Consider the following 20,004-nt stretch of genomic DNA (forward strand, 5'->3'; position numbering starts at 1 on the left):
GCCCACGCGAATGACGCTCACAGCCTCCGCCCCACACCTCGGCTGCGTTTCTTAATCTACTTCACATCCAGTCCACGCAGTGACTGACAGATTCACACGAAAGGACTGTACCAGCAAGTCACAAACAACAATGCCATGCTACGGTCACGGTTCTAGAGAGCAAACTGCAGTCGCCAGGCAAACTTACAGGAACCAGTTTCCAAAACCATTTGGAAGGAGACTTCAGAGGAAGCAGCAGAAACAAAGGGAAAGGGAAAATTCATCAGAATTATTTTCAATTAAGTTACGGTCAAATTTCTGACAGTGGAGTTCCACATTTATAGTTCCCATAACACTTTTAAATGCCAATTAATAGGTTAACTCAAAATGTTTATTTAAAAAACAAATATGTATGGCTGGAAATAGATTACAACCCATGAAAAAGGAATCCATCACTTCGTACAGATGAGAGAGAGATGACAGACGAGGGCAGGCTTGCTCACAACAGACCCTAACGCACGAACGTGGGACAAACGATGGCATGAGGGGCCGCCCTGCGGTAGCCACCACGGTCGCGCTGGCCCAGGTAGGCGCCGCCAGCGAACACCAGCGTGGGGGTGGCAGGGAGGGCGCGGCGGGACGGGGCAGTCACGGGACTTGGCGGAGGCTGAAATCACGGCACCGGGGCAGCGACGGCCCTTCTCCCAACCCTCCTTACGGACGCTGCTTGGAGAAAGGGCCGCGGTACCACCTGAGTTTCTTAATGTTTGACACGCCAAGCTCCTCACTGAGCTGCACCAGCTGAGTTGGTAATAAAACAGGGATGTGGTCGAGATCGGGGTGTCGTGTTACGGGTAAAGGGTGTGTTGGCAATAGGTATAAAGAAAGAAATTAATAAGCGTTGGCCACAGAAGTCCACACAAGGTGAATTGTAGTTATAGAACAGAACCTTACAGGTAGAATTCTAAACAAAAGTTACCTGATTTAGGCAGGTCCGGTCCTCACAATTATTTCACTGAAATGATAGTACGAAGAAGGAACCCACGGTAAAGCTAAGAGTCAAACCAAATGAAGCATCGGAGACTGAGTCCCCGGATCAGAGCTTCAGCGTTTGCTCTACATACTTATAAACGCATGAGACAGACAGCAGAGTCAGTGACGACGTTAGAGGTTAGAAATTAATGTTCCCAAAGAAGGCTCCAAAGAACACTAAGTCCTTGGGATGTCAGTACGTCATTCATAGAAGAGGTCAAAGATCAGATGTGCTCGGGAGGGAGACGGACAGGTGTCCTAACTGGGCCCTGACTGTCCGGAAGGGGCCGGACCCTTCTGAGAGGGGCCCAGGCGAGGCAGCGCGTCCCAAACGGGTTCGATGTCAGAACCCTCGTCTCGAATAGCACCTCCGGTGCTGCCTGAGGAAGCGGAGCTAAGCACAAAGTGGGTTACGGTGCCGAACGGCTCGGGTCCTGGGGTCAAGGTGGAAACCAGGGCGGGCTGCGGGGGTTCGGCAGTGCCCACCGCCTGCTGCGCTGGGCGGCGAGCTCTATTTTGAGCCGAAACCTTAAAATGAAAGGCAACCAGAGCAAGGGGCGTGGCCTCCATCCAATTCCCAGCCCCCTGGGAACGCCTCATCAATATTTCTCTTTGAAAAGAGGCGAATGTGACACTGAGTAGACACATATCTTTAATGTTTTGAGAAATTCTGAACATAGTTTTGCAAACCCACGAGTTTATAGCTCTTTCAAAAACCATCCAAACGGCCTGCTGACCAACTCCCAAATGCGCCCCTCGCTTCCGACCGAGCATCCGCTCCCGCGTGTCCTCAGGGCCCAGCGCCCCACTTTGCAGACACCCCCGTGCGGCTGGCCGGGGCTCCGCTCACTCCCGGCTGCTGGGAGCTGGCCAGGCCTCTCTGTGGGAGCTCACGGCGGCCAGCCGACTCCGTTCGGGAACCTCTCGTGTTGGAGCTTAACATTCGCTAACGTAGCGAGAACAGAAATTTTGAGAATCATGTTAGTCCCAGAATTTAGGAGCCATTTAATTTCTACAGATAGAGAAAATGAGGCCTGGGGAGGCCCGGTGCCGCAGGCGGGTCAGGACGTTCCCTGTGGCAGGACCAGCCTGCCCACCAGCCCAGCGCGCGCTTCGCCGCCGCACTCTGTGCAGGCACTTGTGGGGAACGGACGCGGGGCCTCGCGTCATTAGCCGGAAACCTGAGGCTGTTAATGCAGAGCTGCCGGAGCCAGCTCACAGGTGCGAGATGCTCAAGGAACTCATACCAAAAACTTTTTTATCTGACGTTCAAATTTAGCTGGGCCTCCTACTTCAGACTCAAAAGGAATATGAAAAGCAAAAAGCAATTTGGAAAAAAAAAATAAAGAAAACCACATTCGTGAACTTGCGGACTCTCCTCGGATGTGGTGCTCCTTCCCACGCCCACCTCTGAGGACGCCGCCGGACCCACCCCCCGAAGCGTGCGCCCGAGGGCTCGCCGCCTGAAGAAGAGCCCCCCGACCTCGGTCCTGGCCGACGCTGCCGGCGCCCAGTGCGCGCGCCCCCACCCACCCCCCGCGAGCACACGTCTCACCAAGGTGGCAGCTGGGAAGGAAGCCCCGTGCCCTGAAGGAGCCGGCCGGACGAGGACGGGAGGGAGGGGGCTGCTCCCACCGACTGCGGGGGGCGGGGGGCGCAGACTGCCTGCCCACGGCCCAGCGATAAGGCAGAGCAAGTCACTCAGCTCTCGTCCCCGAAAGGAGGGGAGGACCGAGCATTTTGGTTTTACAGGAAGACTATGGGAAATTAACACTATTTTCACAACGATTCTAACGATGGGAAACGGGATAAAAGCCATTTGAAAAGGCAGGCATAAACGCCATTCGTGCTGAAATTAACACATGTGCTGACGCTGACCGTGGACAGTGACGCAGGCTCCCTGTCCCCGCCCCGGCCCGGGCGCTGAGGGTGGCACGGGCGGCGCCGTGGGGCGCGGAGCTACAGGAGGGTCCAAGCGGCGCCCAAGCCCCATCCCCGCGGGTCCTCCGTCAAGGCCACCGACTCCCTGTGCTCGGAACATGGACGGCGTCTGCTGTCCACAGGAGCGAGGTGTGCAGGCTCCACGTCGCGCACAGTCCCCACTGAGCTCGGCACGTGCGCACACCACCACCAAGGGGACCCTCACGCAGTGTGACAGCCCCGCGGGGAAGGGCGTCGGCGCGACGCGGGCCGCCGCCCTCTCGCCTCGTCCCGGCCTGCCGGGACCAAAGCCGGGCGCCGCGTTACGCCTGCCTCCAAAGCCAGGGCCCAGCTCGAGGGGTGGGAGGGCGGGGCTCAGGGAGGGCTGGGGGCGCGGGCGCAGGAGGGCCAGAGCTGAAGGTGGGACCAGAACGGGAAGGTGGGGGGGCCAGAAAGGCAACTTCCGTTCCCATGTAACTGTGGGGAAAGGCCGTCGAGCGCGCACAGCGTTCCCCGGAGCGAGGCCGTAAGCTCGCGGGGGCCAACCCCTGCGGAGCCCCAACAGCAGGTGCAGACACGGCGTCCGGCGCCTTCCACGGAGCGCCTGCGCCGGGGCTGGAGCCCCCCTGCCCCGCCTGCCCGCCCGCCTGCCTGCCCTTCCCGCCGCACCCGTGACCGCGGCCCCACAGGGGCACAGGGCCGGTGCAGCAGGGAAGACGCTCAAACTCGTCCAAACGGAAACCACAGGCTCTGGGGAGAGGTGCCGTCTCATAGCTCAATTCAGATGCTGTCAGACACTGTGAAGGGCTCGCACTGGAATGCATTTTAGAAGATGGGAAGATAAGCTCTGTTACAGGAAATGCTTTTGGTCTTAGTATATGACAAACAACCAGTTTTCAAAGCAGAAAACTGTGAATGCCTGTTCATTCCTTTTAAAGAAAGGACCCATGTTCATGTTTCTTCTTTCCCCACAGCATAACCAGACAGACAACCTACGCCTCCTGGAAGACGATCTTAAAGGCTGGTCTCGCCACGTCATTACGAGGCTGAGGCCCTGAAGCTGTGTTCTTGGTGTTTCGTTCATTTGACCAAAGTCAAAACCATTATTTCTGCCAAAAGAACGTCAAAATGAGCTCCAGCCATTAACAATCTTTCCAATTGGATGGGGCATCATCCAATTCACCTCCAGTGCATGCTTCTACCTACCTGGTGTCTACGGCGGAGCTGGAGGTCGGTTACCACGGCCAAACAGTGATTTAACGACCACAGCTGTGAACGCGCCCCAGAACGGCAGCACGTGGGGGTGAACGCCCGCAGAGGCACCACCCTCCCTGCGAGGTACATACCTTTTGACCTCCCGGGGCTTCTACAGGGTGATGTTCTTTCAATTTCTGCTCTTGCTCTATTATGTCCTTCAAGTGTTCATTTACCTTAAAATACAAAAACATTCACTTGAATTTATATTCAAATATAATAAAATAACGCGCACCTTAAAATGGATGTGGTCAGATTTCTGATGCCAAATATCAGCACCACTTAAATGAACATTTCATTTTCCCAACCAGAAAAAATTACAGGATGCTATATTTAATGATCTAAAATGAACTTATGAACTTACTAAACTCTACTGAACAACTAACTATGTATCGTGAAAGAGGCTAGAGTGCTAGAGGAAAGAAAGGTACTCAGTAACTTGTTTTAATGCTTAGGAAGCCATAAAACTTCGGTAAAAATTGCACAATCTCTTTTAGGACAGCACATGAAAATCAATGCGGCCGAGCTCCTCGGCTGTAATTCGGACGCGAGCCGGGTCGCAGTGGGCTTTCGTGCGTGGCCAGGAGGCCGCCGACAAACCCCACGACACGCGCCTGCACACAGGCACTTTCTGAGGCGGCCCGCCTTATTTCCCAGCAGACCGTCCAAGTGGCTCCATATCCAAAAAGGTTAAGAGACTGTCTACCTGGTGCATGAGACATTTATTGAGAATTTTTAGACAATTTTGGATTTTGAGTTAATGATTTTAAGGTCACTTGCAATAATAAATAAAAGTTGAAATTAATAATGGCGCTCTAGAAAATATTAATGCCATTATTGCCCACTATAACTCTAACCTAAATCAGTAACTTTCTAAACTCTTCTACTGCCTAAATTTCAGTTCAGCAGCTAAAGAAACGACTGGCGGATTTTAACTCAGGACAAACGTAATCCACAACGGCAGGCGTCTTCTCCAGGCGCGACGCTGCCCGGGGTGCTCGAGGACGCTGACGACGCCAGGGGGCCGTCAGGGAGCCCGCCCCCCGCCCGCAAGGACTGCTCCGGGAGACGGCACATTCGACAGGACAAGGGTCGCGCTTGAAGCCTCCACTCCCAAGGTGCAACCTCCGTCATTTCTAGACCTCGGAGCCTCTGTTGCTCGTGTGAACAGAGCCCACTTTGTAAAGGGGCTTGTTACGGGGCTGCGGCCCCCACGGGCCCCCGAGCGTGGGCAGGACTGAGGGGCCGGCCGTGTCCGAGACTGTGTGAGCGCAGGTGCGCACTCCCGCCCACCCGCAGACGCTCTCGCCGGCTTTGCTGGACGGCGGCCAGGGGGCACCGCCCCACGGAGACGCGCACCGCAGGGCACTGAGGGCGGCCTCTAGCCACCACCACACGGGACAGACCCTGCGACAGAGGCCGCACCCGGGCAGGGCCCGGGCTCCTGGCCGCACTGCGGTGGCGGGGATCAGTGAGCGAACCGTGGAGGTGACGCAGGCGCGCCGTCCGGCGTGGCCGGGCCTGGGGGCATCGTTACACCCCAGGAGCCGGAACCGAGAATGAGAGGTGACGCACACGATGTCCCAGGCAGAGGGCAAGGTACAGGCGGACTCCACAGAGGCCACCGCCGTCACCTACACACATGTCCCCCGGTAACAGCGGGGCGAGGTGTCTGTGAGGCTTTAACAAACCTGTGTCGAAACGCTTCCAGCTCACAAGCTGGAATAAATCTCCTGAAACACCAGCATCCCGGCCGTTGGGGCGGCCGAACGTTGACCACTCCCCAGCCCCTACGGCAGGGAGACCGTAAGAAAACTACGAGGAGCGGTCATTGTGCTACCTAACCCACCCAGGCACACCAAGCAGGTCCGCGAAGTAACTGTGATCCTCACACCAGTTCCCAAACACCAGCTACCAGGCTCTGCCCCCGGCGCCGAACCACGACGTCGCCCTGCAGCTCAGGAGGAACGCGAAGGCGTGTCAGGGGCTCCTCGCCGAGACACGGGGCCCCCGGGAGCGACAGAGCCCAGCACTGGCTCTCGCAGCGTGACTGCGTTACAGAGAAACGGGCTAAGGTGATGTCAATTTTCAGATCGCCATTAATTTTAAAACAGACACATGCTTTTCGTTTTTTCATTTTAAAATGCAAAATAGTAATGTGTCTCCTTGCCTTCGTGTACACCGAAAGGTAGTCGATGTTTTCACCTGCTCCTGAACAATACAAAAACGTCAGAAAGGCTTTCACTGAAATAGACTCTTCCATGTCATTTTACCTGGAGTCACAGTCCTTTCTAAGGGCCTCGGAATCAGACTCAACGATGACTTAGAGCAACACTCGCCCGTGGGGGGCACCGATCCCTCCCCACGCCCCCTCCTTTCCTCTGGGTCCCAGGTCCTTCTGCTCCAGCTCAAGCACCCCCTACCTTGTTGATCCAGTACATGACAGCGTCCTCGATGTCATAGGGCAGGTCGGTGGCCTGAAAAAAGGCCGAGTACCGCTGCGCACACGCCACCACCTTCTCGACGCTGACCATCTCCACGGTGTAGGCCATCATCAGGGCGTCGACCATCGCCAGGTGGGCGCTCTGCAACGGGCGAGAGCGGCGTTACACGCGGCGCGGGCGTTGCGGTGGGCGCCTCCGGACCATCCGGCGCAACATCCCTGACAGCAGCAGCGGAAGCGAAGGCGACGGGAGCCCAGGCCCAACGAGAAAGCACGAACCGCACCCGAGTCGCGTGCGGTCCGGCCACCCCCCGGGGACACGTGCGGGACCCTCATCTGCGGCTCAAAGGGGGCTCCTCCCCGGTGTTCCTGAGTTTGGGTGATGGCGGAACGGGGACCGAGCCACGCGACAGTCACACCGCGGTGCCACCTCCCCCGCCCCCAGCCGCTCAGAGCTCCGCACTGCCCGCGCCCCCGCCGCCACACCCCGCCCGTCCCCCGCCTCCCGCCCCCGCTCACCCGCGCGGCACGGCTCGCCCTCCCAGGGCCTCCCACGGTCGGTGTCTGGCTTTAAGTGCGTAAGTGGCCCCTGACCGCCACCGTCGCGGAGTCCGTGTGGAAGGAAGGGCTACACGTCTGGAACATGCTCTTGCACGAGGCTCTGCGCTCGCCTGGGGGGGCGGGGCAGGGAGGACCCACAGAGCCTCCGCCTCTGGCACTACCGACCTGACGGTGCCAAAGCAGGGGTGACAGGCTGCGACCAGGCACGCCTCGTGTAAGGGAGGCCCCCGGGCCGGTCGTCAGAGGGAGGCTGACGGTGCAAGGCCGGCTGTTCCCTGACCGGCCCCGCTGCCCTGGTGGGTCCCACCCCCAGCGCCATCCGCAAGGAAGGAGACCCCGGGGGGGGGGCAGGCCTGCGGTGCCTAGGGGCACGGGCACCCGCCACGCAGGTCTGTGGAAACCGCTGAGACCCCTGGGGTGAAGAAGGGCTGCAAAGCATCGCGAGAAACCCAGTGCAGTAGGGAGAGCAACCCCTCCCCCAGCACACGGAGCCCCCAGAGGCCGCTCGCAGGGCGCTGGGCCTCGGCTCCCGCAGCCCGGGGAGTCCTCGCAGCCGGGGCGGCAGGGCCGAGGCTGGCGCGCCAGGGAGCCAGGGCACTGGGTGGCCTCCTGGCCCCCACCTCCCCTTGCCCCCGCGGCCCTGCTTCGACCCCGCGCTCTCCGGGCCCCACCCCCGACCAGGGGAACAGGGGCCGCGCTCCGGTCAGAGGCGCGAGACAGGACACAGGCGGCGTGCGGAGGGCCCGACACCCAGCAAACCTCGACAGGAGAGCCACAGGGAGCCGGGGCCGCGCGGGCAGGCGCAGGGCGGCCAGACCTGCGCGTGCCGTGGCCCGTGCGATGTTTTCTTTCACAGGGGAGGAAAAATAGGCCACCACCACCCCCAACCCCCGCAGAGAAACCAGCACGAGGCCTGAGTCCATGGTCCTGGCCCCTTGGGGAAGTTTAAAGCCCTTCACCTGGGGCTCGTGGCCTCCACGCCTCACACCTGAGCCTCCATGTATCCCCACATCTCACACGTGAGCCCCCACGCCTCACACCTGAGCCTCCACCTCTCGCACGTGAGCCTCCATGTATCTCCACGCCTCACACCTGAGCCCCCACGCCTCCTACGTCGCGAGCAGCACTGGCGGTGCCCAAGAGGACATCCCATGCTTTACTTATCGAGCGGCCCGCCCACTCAGAGCACACAGAACGCGCCGTCTCTTTTTGGTGCTTGTTAAAAGGAAGCACTTCAAAACAAGTTTTTTGTTTATATAGTGATGGCTGTTTCAAAAAAGATTACATAGCAGACATTAGTTTATAAGTCACATGTGAAAGTATCATTTCAATGTAATCTTTTTTTAAAAGATTTTATTTACATTTAGAGAGAGGGCAGGGAGGGAGAAAGAGGGAGAGAAACGTCCAGGGGTTGGTGCCTCTCGTATGTCCCCTACTGGGGACCTGGACCCGCAACCCAGGCCTGTGCCCTGACTGGGAATCGAACCCGAGACTCTTTGGTTCACCGGCCGGCACTCAGTCCACTAAGCCACACCAGCCAGAGCTGAAAGTCAATATCATTTCATATCACACATACTACATACATACACATTTACTTAAATAATTGAGTTTTATAAATATCAACTCTCATTTCCTATATTAGCAAAAGCTGGCTTACAGTTTTAAGTTCACGAAACACACTTTTCACTAGCACTCTGAGCCATTTTTCTCATATAGGTCTTAGAAAAAGTGATTTAATCAATCAAAATTTCACAGCAATTGGGAAACTTTAAATTGCAAGTCTACAATTAAAACAAGGTCAACGCCTGTGAGACGGCAAAGGGCTAAGACGCTGTAGTCGCCCACGGGCGGGGGCCAGGGCTGGAGACCCTGGGCCTCCGTGTCACCGAGGAGCCCTCCCGACCCGTTCCCTGCGATGAGACTGCAGGGTGCCCGCAGCCAGCGGCCGCGCCGACGACGCGCGAGGAAGCCACGCAAAGCCGCCCGCAGCCCTCCGCAGCCTCGCGTGCCCCGGCCGCGCCAGGGGACGGCGCGGAAGGCTCGCCGCAGCCGTGCTGTCCCCGCTGAAGGGCCACCAGGCTGTCTGAGGGCACCTGCCGGCGCGGGAGCAGGCAGCTCCTCAGCAGGCACCAAACCCTCTGGGGCTCTTGGGAGGGGACGGTGACCGTGGGCCGCCGCTGCCCCGGGGCGGGCCCGCGGCCTGCGTGTGGGGCGGGCCCGCAGACCGGCCCCCCCGCCAGTCAGAGGGAGAGCCTGGGCGGGGCCGACGCCATCGCCACAAGCACCCTGCTCACAGACGCTCGCAGTTACCCTCCGCAATTCTAGTACAAATTGCAACTGATCATCAGCTAAATTTTCCTTGAGACATCAGTCTCCATTCCTCGAAAGTAATAAAATGCATCCTGGCTGCGGCGGCTCCATGGCGTGGGCGCCGGCCTGCGAACCAAAGGCCCGCCTGTTCAATTCCCAGTCGGGGCACACGCTTAGGTTGCGGGCAAGGTCCCCAGTAGGGGACATACGAGAGGCACCAACACCTTGACGTTTCTCTCCCTCTTTCTCCCTCCCTGCCCTCTCCTTTAAAAGGAGTAAATATTTTTTTAAAAATACCAAGTTTAAAAACAGGAGTAAGATGGGTTCTTCTAAAGAAGCAAGCGGGCCATCTCCTCAGCTGGGGCTGGGCTGGGGGCACCGACTCTGTCCGCGCCCCTCCGGGTTCCCAGGCCACACGCCCGCGCGCTCTCCTCCCCACGCACGCCCCCGCCGCCGCCTCGGCGTTACAGGGCAGTGAGAGGTTGCCGTGCGCGCGGCCGTTCTTCCCAACGCCGCCTGCAGGGGGCCGGGCGCTGGAGTGAGGAACAGTGCGCTCGGCACAGGCTCTGTCCCCTGCCTGCTTGTCCGGCCGAGTCCTTCACTGTGTGTGGCCACAAGGGTGAGCCCTGCTTCCTAAAGGCATCAACGCACCTGCTCTGCAGAAATCCACCAACGGTCACTCCAGCCCATGGGCGACACAACACAACTCACGCCCGAAGGCACGCCCCGCAGACCGGTGGCCCCCGGACCGGGGCAGAGACTCACCATCTGTATGGGCTTCTTCTGGAGGTCCCGTTCGGTCACCAGCCTCTCCTGGTCGGTGACGTAAAGGCCCTTCTGCGCCAGCGCCTGGATCACGGCGTCGTGGCCCAGGAGCGGTTTGGCAGCATCGCTCTTGAGAATGAGGCTCCCCGCCCGGCAGTACAGCTCAGCCGAGAGCAGCAGGCGGACGACGGGCGGCTTGATGTGCTCCTGGTCGTACTGGTCCGTGTAGAACGGCTCTCGCAGGTCCTCGGGCACATTTTCTGTAGCGAGGAAGAGAAGAAATCCTTACAGGGTTTTTGTAAAAGAAACACAACGTGCCCTGGCTGGTGGGGCTCAGTGAACTGAGCGCCAGCCTGTGAACCAAACGGCCGCTGGTTCGATTCCCAGTCAGGGCACAGGCCCGGGTTGCGGGTCAGGTCCCCAGTAGGGGGTGCACGAGAGGCAACCACACGTGGATGTTTCCCTCCCTCCCCTCTCTAAAAATAAATAAATAAACCATTTAAAAAAAAAGAAACACAATGTGTTTCCTAATTACTATATACACCCCAGGAGTTAAGATTCTTTCTCAAAATAACAGTTGCCCTTTAACTGGAAAGATGGTCCCGAGAGCCTGGCGGGCGGCCTGCACTGGGGGCGGGGCCTCCTTTACGCAGACTCCGCTCTGAGCGCACCCTGAAAGGGGCCAAGGGGCCGCCAGCAGGCGCGGGGACGGCTGTGGCCACTGGCTCCGGGGCCTTATCCCCCGGGCTCCGCACCCAGGGCCACTCGAGAGGACTCTGAACTCAAACGTGGGCGATGTCCCTCCCGCCTAAGTGGCCCGCCAGGAGACGCAAGGTGACGGGTACTTCAAGAAACGGCTGGCTTGCCGCCTCGGAGGGCGAAGTCACTTGCCCAAGAACTCCCGCCGGATTCGCTGCCCCTGCACCCTTGGCACCTCCACCTTCCGGGGACCACGCCCCCCCCATGGAGCCGCAGAAAGTACACCCAGGACCGGACAGGGCAACCAATCGCTCCTCCCGACAGCCCCCTCCACTGGCACAGCCCTGAGGGGGCCTCCCGCACCCCCGGGCCCACGTCCAGCCCGCCTCAGGGCGGCCGCCCACCCCCCCCAGAGCCCACCGCGCCAGCCGGACACACACAGCGCTGGCCGCCGCGCACCCCCTTCCTGGCCTCCCCCCAAACCGGGCACCACGCTTCCTGTCCAAGCTGGGATGAGGCTCAGGCCGGTCCTTACAAGGAGGGCGAGCGCCCGGTGCGGGGCGGATGAGGAGCCGCCCTCGGCCTGCCTCCTCCGGGAGCGTGCGGACCAGGCGGCCGCCCCATGTCGCTGGCCGCGAGCCCCCTGAGTGGGCAGCTTTGACATAAGGTCGGTGAAGCGCAGCACTGACCGAGGCCAGCATTTCAAAGCCAATATTCACAAGGAATTAATAAAGTCTCTGGCAATTTTTGTAAAACCCATCCCTTAGAACAATTTGTTATCAGGCAATATCACAGGAAGTGCTGCATGTTCGTTTTCTACGTCACCAGCACGGCTCTGGGGGATCCAAAGAGCCAGACACAATCCCTATCCTCAAGTAGCCGACAATCTACAAAAAGTCTAGAAAGACAGGTAAAGTTCAGCAATTCCGATACTGGAGACAACACCCAGCAATAAGTGACGAAGCACCAAATGAAGAAAGTGAACAATTGAGCACTTAAAGCTCAGAGAAGGTGGCACCGACGCTGGGCCGACCTGGCTGGGCCGACGTGACTCGCCTTAAGGAAGCCGGGTGGGGAGCAGGCAGCGCCCTCAGAAGGACGGGGCTTTCTCAGCAGGAGGGGCGGGAGGGGACACCGAGCGCGCTGAGCAGGGAGGCCGGAAGGGGAGGCTGGGCGCAGGCCTGACTATGAGGCCCTCCCACGGCAGCTAACGAGAAATCGCTGACGTTACCAAGGGCTGAGTGGCACGTGCAGTGACGCCTGGGGACGACCAACCCGGTATTCAATAGTGACAAGGGCAAAAATCAGCGCTGGAGGATGGCACAGGGGGAGTGTCGGTAGAAGGCACCGAGGAGCGAAGTGGCGGCGGGAACGGCCGCGTGGAAACAGCCGAGAAGCAGCCAGGGACCGTGCGGGACTCTGGAAGGAGGGCGAGAGACGTGGCAATTTGGGATCTGGGTGCCATCTAAAAATATCCTCCTCATTTAATAATTGAAACCTCTTTCCCTCCCTCACAGCTGCAGCAACCAGCGGCGAGCTGCGGCCACGGACCAGCCGCCGCGGCGTGGCCCGCGGGCGCCGGGAACCCCAGGGCGCGGTGCGGGGCTTCTCTCCAGCTCGTCGGCGTCACGGGCAAAGGGGAAGCTGTGGAGGACCACGCTGAGAGGAACTTGCGTGATTTTAAGGTCGTCACTCTAAAACGTCTACTAGTGGGTGTTTATTTCCTGGACTCTAAAGCGCCGGCTGAGCAGAGGGAAGGGTGCCCGCTGGCACAGTCACAAGCCTCTCCGCACCCCGGGGCGCCCGCCGACACCGAGCTGCCGCATTCACCTCCACCCCACGCAGGGCCGGTAACAACGGAGGACACTGGCCAAGCTGCTCCGGCGCAGACAACTGTGGGGAAGGCGCCCGCACTCACCCAGGCTCTTCTCTGCATCAGACACTTCCCTGAACTGTCGCTGGATCCCAACAACCCTCCCGTTCCCATTCCACAGATCAGGAGCCTAAGAGGCCATCCCGCCCAAGGGCACACAGTGACAAAGGCACAGCCCTGGCTCCAAACCACCCAGCTAAACACGCCGAGAACGGACAATGGCGTAGCAGGTCACGCGGCGAGAAGGCGGGAGACAGCTCGGCCCCCCCTTTACAACGGCAGACTCAAAAACCCAGGTTTTAACAGCAGGGGCTTTAAAAAGACCCCAGGGCAAGGGCAGGGGAGGATCCAGAGCAAGTCAAAGGGGTTCAAGAGCACGACGAAGGGACTTTTCCACCCGCCAAAGAACGCAAAACTGCAGAGTGGATATTACAAAATAGGTCGCGTTTAAAGACAAGCCTTTGCTTAAAAGAAGGCTTCGAAAACGCCTGCCATCCCCACCGACAGCACAGTGCGTGCCTATCGTTTTTTAAAAAAACAGTTTGGACTTGTATCACATTTAAATCCAATGAACCGAAACAGCACATTAGGAGATAAACAGGTAGCATCAAAGATAAGAGGTTTCACCCTCTCCCTAATCTCCAGAGCACGAAAGATAAGAAATGACAACTTGCAGAGCCGGGTGTGGGGACACCACTCCCGGAATGGCCAAGGGCGGCAGGCAGGTTTTTCTTGCGCACCAGGCCCTGCACAGGACCTGCCCCGACTGCGTCACTGCGAACCGGGCTGGCTCTCCGCCTGACACCCGCAACCCCGGACCGGCCAGGTGCGGGCCGAGGGGCGGGGCGGGCCTGCCCAGGCCACGTGCGGTGAGGCTGGCTACGCCGGAGGCGTCCGCGTGCCAGCGAAGGCTGCAGGTTTCTTTCAAACAGTGACGGGCTCCCGCAGGCCGCTCTGCTGCCGCCGCCATAGTGTCCCCGCCCAGCCGAACCTTTGGCCCCTTAGCCCGCACTCGTACCGCAGGCAGCACGACAGAGGGGCCCCCGGGCCTGTGGGTCTACGGAGCCGAGTCTTCACTCGCCCCCTCGCTTCCTACGGCATCCAGAGCGCAACGGCGAACGTTTCTGCGTCCACGCTCCCCCATCCCGCAGACGGGCCACGCGCCCCCTTCCCCGGCCCCGTCGTCCAGACGCCCGCGTCCTTCTGTGGTCGCAACGCGCCGCATGCACGCCACGTGTACTGTGCACAGGCTGCTCCTTCGCCTCTCGCGTCCTCCGCTCCCTCACAAGCCTGGCTTTTCCCTTCAGGCCTCAGTTACAAGTGGCCGCCTCGGACACACCCCCGACCGCGGGTCACCCCCTGCTGCAGCTCTCGAGGCGCGGCCGTTCCCATCCCAAGAGGTTTAGGTGCGCTCCTCCCTGCCTCCGCCCGCTACAACGGACCCTGGAGGACAGCAGAGAAGTCCCCAGCCCAGGGTCACTGCGCCTAGAACAGTGCCCACGCCCAGCAGGCACTCGACACCCACCGCGAGAAGGCGACTTCCGGAAACACACGGCTCCGCCCCCTCCCCCAGTGTCAGAGGCACAGCACTGCTGAGCCCGCGTCCCCCCGCCGCCCCCGCTCCCCAGGGGCCACCAGACCTCACCTCTGCACCTGGACGGGCCCAAGAAACCCCGGCTTCACAGCGTGAGCCGGTCTCTTGGTGACAGAGGGAGACCTGAACACGGGAAGGGCACAGACCTGGGCGGCCCCTCTGGGGGGGTGGAAATGGGACGGGCCAGCATGGACACCTGGTGCTGGCCATCCACCTGCAGCCAGCGGGGGCGACAGATGGCAGCGGCGCGCTGTCCGCGGACAGACCTGTGCCTCCCGGCTCCGGCAGCCGCGCGCAGCGCCTCTCACCTGGTTTCCAGCGCCTCCCCACGGAAAGGAGCCAAGGCTCTAAAAGAAATGGCTGTTTCCAGGGCTGGGGCGGGAAGAGTATAAGACGAGCTAAGAACACGCGCGCCACTCTCTTCCCAACTCTGCCTGCGCTAGCTCTGGGCCCCCCAAAGCATTCTAAGTGTCCGCTCCCCTACATTCTGCTTCAAGGGTCTCTCTCCCTCGAGGGTCTCATTTATTTCCAATGTCAAGGACACTTCACACAGAAAAGATCCCAAATTGTTATTTCTAGCTTCCACCTCTCTGTCACAACCCACACCTACACATTTACAGCCGACAACTTCGTTGGATTCCTGACATCTGGCCAACACATCAAGCCCCAGGTTTCCAAACACAAAGGTGACCTGCCATTCCGACATGCCGCCTCCTCTCTGTCAATGGCATCGCGACTCAGTCACTGCATCTTAAAAGCTCAAGTGACCTCATTCTCCCAATACCCTCGGGTGGCCTCATCCTCCTACATAGCCTTCAATTCAAATCACTCCCTGTGCACCCCAAGTCTAGTCATTTAAAAATACTAGGATTCCCTCCCTAGTATCCAAGGCCTCCTTCCCATTAACCCGACTCCTACCCAGGCAGGGCGCGATCAGGAGCACAGAGCGTGGGCGGGCCCCAGGGTTCGGGTCCCAGCTCCGCAGGCGCGGTGGCTGGGCATGGGCTCCTCAGCCTCTGGGCCGCGGGCTCCCCGTCAGTAAGACAGAGCAGCGCATGGTCTCCAGCTTCCAGCTGTCGGGAGACTCCCCGAGAGAGGAGACACGCAAGGGCCCGACATGGCCGGTGAGCGCCAGCACCCCACGGCCGCGAGCCCCCCCGCCCCCCGCCCGCTTCCCCCCCTGGCCTCGGCCTCGGCTGTGCGCCCCTCTTGGTGGCCACGCCCCGGCCACCACCGTGACAGTTGTCACAGGTGCGCAGGAGCCAGCCCTTGGGGGGGCCTGGCTACAGCGCACATCGGGATCCGCACAGAGGCGCATCCAGGTGTGCTTACGAGGCCAAAGGAACTTCTGTAATGTCACACTGAATGGTGTGAAAGGGAGAGCGCTAGTTCATCAGGCTGAAACGATAAACTGACGTGAGGAAGTGGGCTTTAAAGCCCACGCTAAGATCTCTGCATTCAAGAACTTACTAACGCCCGGACCAGTGTGGCTCAGTGGGCTGGGTGTCATCCAGCAAAGCGAAAGGTTGCCGGTTTGCTTCCCAGTCAGGGTACAGGCCTGCTGCAGTTTGGTCCCCGGTTGGGGCGTAGCATGTGCAAGAAGCAACCAATCGCTGTTTCTCACTGCGACATTTCTCTCCCTCTCTTTCTCCCTCCCTTCTCCTCTCTCTCTCATAAATAAATATTTTTTAAAATCCCATAGTAAGGAATCGTGTCCTAAGAGGCTCTGTATCATCCACTTTCTCCAAAGGATTTAAGGGGGCAGACCACTTAAAGCGCGCTGGGTTAGGTTTAATTGGGTTAAGCTGCTCAGGAGAGAAAGCAGCTTAACTTCCTCCTCTTTTGTGCTCTCCTTAAATCAGAGCATCTCTTGATTAGTTAAAGTGCATCTGAACAAACTTATGCTTTATTTGATCAAAACTGTATCATTTTTCCACACACACAAAAAAACTATTAAGATCTGGACTATTTGGAATATTTTTAGTGTAAAGACAAGAATGTGATTCAAAGCTTCTGATATAAGATTTCAAATTAAATAAATGCTCCATCTGCTTTCTAGGTATTACAAACTTGTGCTTTACTTATTTTTTATGGCTCATTAACTTCATTCTGTGCCCACAATGGATTTCTAGTTATCATTTTAAGTGACTTCTTCAACATATGGTTCTAAAGTTGACTACTATTTAATGTCAGAAGTTAGAAAGTTTATCATGGAAAAAAACACTAAATCCAAGCCTGATGACCCTATATTGCATCACTGAAGCAGTGATTTTAGTAAATCAGAACAAAGTTGGGCTAATTTTTGAATGAGTAACCATTAGATAAAGCTCTCTATTACATTTGCTGCACAACAGTATTTCCAGCAAATGAAGAAGATTGACACCAAAAGAAATGTTACTTTTTTATTGACACCATATAATTTGGACTTTGAAAGATTGTTGACTAAAGAATAAATAAAAATGTATAAATATAACTTTGTTACTAACGCATCCCTTTCTTGTTACTCTGTCACTCTAAGGTCTTTAAGCTTGTTTTCCATAAGTTTTTAAAATCCACTCAACTGCTGCCAAGGCAAATGTTACTAAGTACCAACAATATCCACTTAAACCATCTGACAGTTTAAGACCAGCCCATTCTTTAAAGGGGGGGGAAAAAAAAAGACTTTAACACACTCTGCACATTTTTTACACTTGGGGTGGGAAGATCACTCTGCAGAGGGAGAAAAAGAGCAAACCCTTACGAGCCAGAAAGACCTGAGCTGGCGCGGAACCCACCACTGGCCGGTGTCTCATGTGGGCATGTCCCCTCCCACCTCCGAGCCTGCTCCCGTGTCCACTGCGAGAGAACAGCGTGGGGAGGGCGGCCACCTTGCACCCGCCGGCCCTGTCCGCGGCCAGGCCTAACCCCACAGCCGCCCCGAGAGCACGGGGCAGTGGGGAGGCGGCTGCACCCCTGCGTGCGCTGGCCAGGCCTTTCGGAACAGGGGAGGCAGCACCCACATCTCCGAGCCGCCGCAGACCCTGACTCGACAGCGGACACCCAGCACGGAGCACGGGGCCTGGCAACTGCGATGCCCCGTCAGGAGACCCCTCCCCTCCGGCCGGGCGGCCTGTTCAGCGCCCGCCCCGCCCCGCCCGCGCTCCAGGAGCTGGTGAGGCCCGAGGGAGCCGGGCAGGCGACGAGGTCCGGCTGCAGGGCCAGATGCTGACACCTGTGCCGCGGGTGCGCCGGTGGCCCGAGGACAGAGGGCACGGGGATGGTCCCCTGCCTCCCTCCCTGCCCACACTGCTCTTCCACGCAGGCACCGTCCACACGCTCCCTTTCCGTCTTTTCTAAACACTTCAACAGCTTTCGCTTCTCCTCCAACGGACTCGAGCTGCAGGATGCGCTTCTGCGGACACCAGAGCGCATCTGCCACCCTCCCCACGGGCACGGGTGGGGCGGGAACCGCGAACGCGCCGCCGCGTGGGCCTCCTCCTGCGTGTCCGGCTTTGCCTGCGGCTCCACAGAAATCTTTAAAACGTAAATGATCTCTGAATGACTTTTTTTTATTAGTCACTCTTGATGCCAGTTGTTGAAACACTGAACATCTTTTTCGACTTCGATATCAGAGCATGAGAATTCAAATAAAATGAAAGCTGTCATAAACAGAAGAGTAGGCCGATGGGAAGTTTCCCTCAAAACGCATTCAAATCATCTCCCCAACACTGAGACTCACTTGCTGGTCGACTGCAACGTGCAGCCTGAAAACGACTCAGTTGTGTGTATTTAAGCAGAAAGGATGAATTAAATCTCTACCCACAGTCTCCCCGAAAGTCTACTCAGCATCTGGAGGAAGGTCGGAAAACGCTAGGAAACTTTTCAGCAACCAGTTTGCACACCGCGGACTGGCTGCCCGGGGCGCCGAGTCTGACAGGGCGACTCGAAGCCGCCAGACAAGGTCGCCAATTTTCCGCGACCCGCAGCGCGGGCTCCCGAGGCGGCCGCTGCGGGGTCACAACGGGCCCCTTTCCCGTTACTCCGCGGAGGCTGGGCTCGGCGGGAGCGCCTCGGTGCCCGTTTGTGTCAGCAGCTCCTGCCCTGAAAAACACTCTCCTATTTAAAAAAAAAAAAAACAAAAAACGAAAAAACTGGGAGTGTTTGTTTCCCTTCCTTTGAGAGGCCGGAGGCCGGCGTTAAACCAGGGCTCTCCCGGCGCCCGGAACGCGGCGCGCCCGGCCGGCCGATGAAGACCCCGAGCGCCCGCAGAGGTTAGAGCGCCTCGACCCGGGCGGGCGCCGCGCCGCTGCTCCCAGTGTCAGAACCGCGGCGATACTACGGCCCCCGCCCCGCCAATGAAGGCACCGACTCGGGCTCGCCGGCGCGGGGAGGACGACAGCGCCGAGCAGCCGGCCCGAGGTCGCGGCCGCGCGGACGGGCCCCTGAACGCCGGCCGCTCGGCGACCCCACCCGGGCGCCCGGGCGCGGCGCCCGCCCAGACCGGCGCGGTTTCGGCGCCCGCTTCCGCTCCCGGGGTCCCGCCAGCGCCCGCACCCGCGGGCGACCCCGCGGCCGGGAGGCGCGCCCCCCGGGGCAAGGCGGGGACGCCCCCGCCTACCTGTCCCGAAGGCCTTGGCCACCAGCCAGGCCAGGTTGCAGGCGATCTTGGCCCGGGCGAAGTCGTAGTGGTCGAAGGGCTTGATGGCGGGGACAATGAACGTCGTTCTGAGCTCCCGCGGGTCCGCGGCGTCCCCCATGGTCCCGGGGTCCTCGGCGTCGGGCGCGGGCGCTCACATGGTGCGCGGCCCGGGGCGCGGGCGCGGGCGGCCGGGCGGCTGGGTGTCCGCGCGCGGGGGCCCCCGCCTCCGGCCACCGCCCCCGCCGCCCGCGAGCGCGCGTGAGCGAGGCCGCTCCCCTTTGTCTGCGCTCGGCCGCGCGGCGGGGGCGGCGGCCGCAGGCGTCGGGATGCGGGGGCTCAGCGCCGGCGTCGGGGACCCGCGCCCGCCATCGCGAGGCGGCGCTCCCTCCGTCAGGCCGCGGGCGCAGGGGCGCGGGCGGGGGCGGCCGCCGGCTCGACGCTCAGCAAACGTCAAAATCACTGCGGCCGGCCCTCCCCCCGCGCCCCCCGCCGCCGCGCCCGCGTCCGCGTCCGCCGCCCCGCGAGCCGCCGCGAGCCCAGGCTCTCGGCTCCCGCCTGATCAGTGACGCCCTCAGTGCTTTTCCCCTTCACGCCCGAATCCGCCGCTCCCCCTAGACCGTCGCCACCGCCACCGCTGCGGTTTTCCGGCTGCGGCACTGGCCCGAAGGAGCAGCTGCGGGCACTGAGCATGCGCCCTCGTGCGGCCCCGCCCCGATCAGGCCCCGCCTTCGGCCCCGCCCCCAGGCCCGCCTCCTCCCAGCTTTCCTCCACCCGCAGGGATCGCGGCCCCTCAGGCCGGAGCACTGAGCATGCCCAGCCTCGCTTTCGCTGTGGCCACGCCCTAGGCCACACCCCCGTGCCCGCCCCCGGCCGGCTTCCCTCCAGCCGCAGGCGTCTCGGCCCCGGCTCACTGAGCATGCCCAGCCTCGGTCCCGCCCCGGCCACGCCCCGGCCAC

General features: G+C 59.8%; 1 protein-coding gene across 2 annotated transcripts in view; it reads right to left on the reverse strand.

The window, feature by feature from the left end:
* CAMSAP2 (calmodulin regulated spectrin associated protein family member 2) overlaps nt 1-19,236 on the reverse strand; it is a 35,653-nt gene extending 16,417 nt beyond the window's left edge. Inside the window, exons 1-5 of one of the 2 annotated variants that reach the window (XM_054576541.1) lie at nt 19,028-19,236; nt 10,265-10,524; nt 6,609-6,770; nt 4,278-4,361; nt 188-220 (exon numbers count right to left, since the gene is read on the reverse strand). In XM_054576541.1, coding sequence (XP_054432516.1) covers nt 188-220; nt 4,278-4,361; nt 6,609-6,770; nt 10,265-10,524; nt 19,028-19,166 — 678 coding nt within the window. In that variant the 5' untranslated portion in view covers nt 19,167-19,236. The remainder of the gene's footprint in view (nt 1-187; nt 221-4,277; nt 4,362-6,608; nt 6,771-10,264; nt 10,525-19,027) is intronic. The other variant, XM_054576542.1, reaches the window with a different exon arrangement.
* Nucleotides 19,237-20,004: the final 768 nt, after the last annotated feature.

Source organism: Pteronotus mesoamericanus, unplaced genomic scaffold, assembly GCF_021234165.1.
Source record: "Pteronotus mesoamericanus isolate MK-2021 breed Mesoamerican mustached bat unplaced genomic scaffold, CSHL_Meso_final contig_347, whole genome shotgun sequence".
Classification (NCBI taxonomy): Eukaryota; Metazoa; Chordata; class Mammalia; order Chiroptera; family Mormoopidae; genus Pteronotus; species Pteronotus mesoamericanus.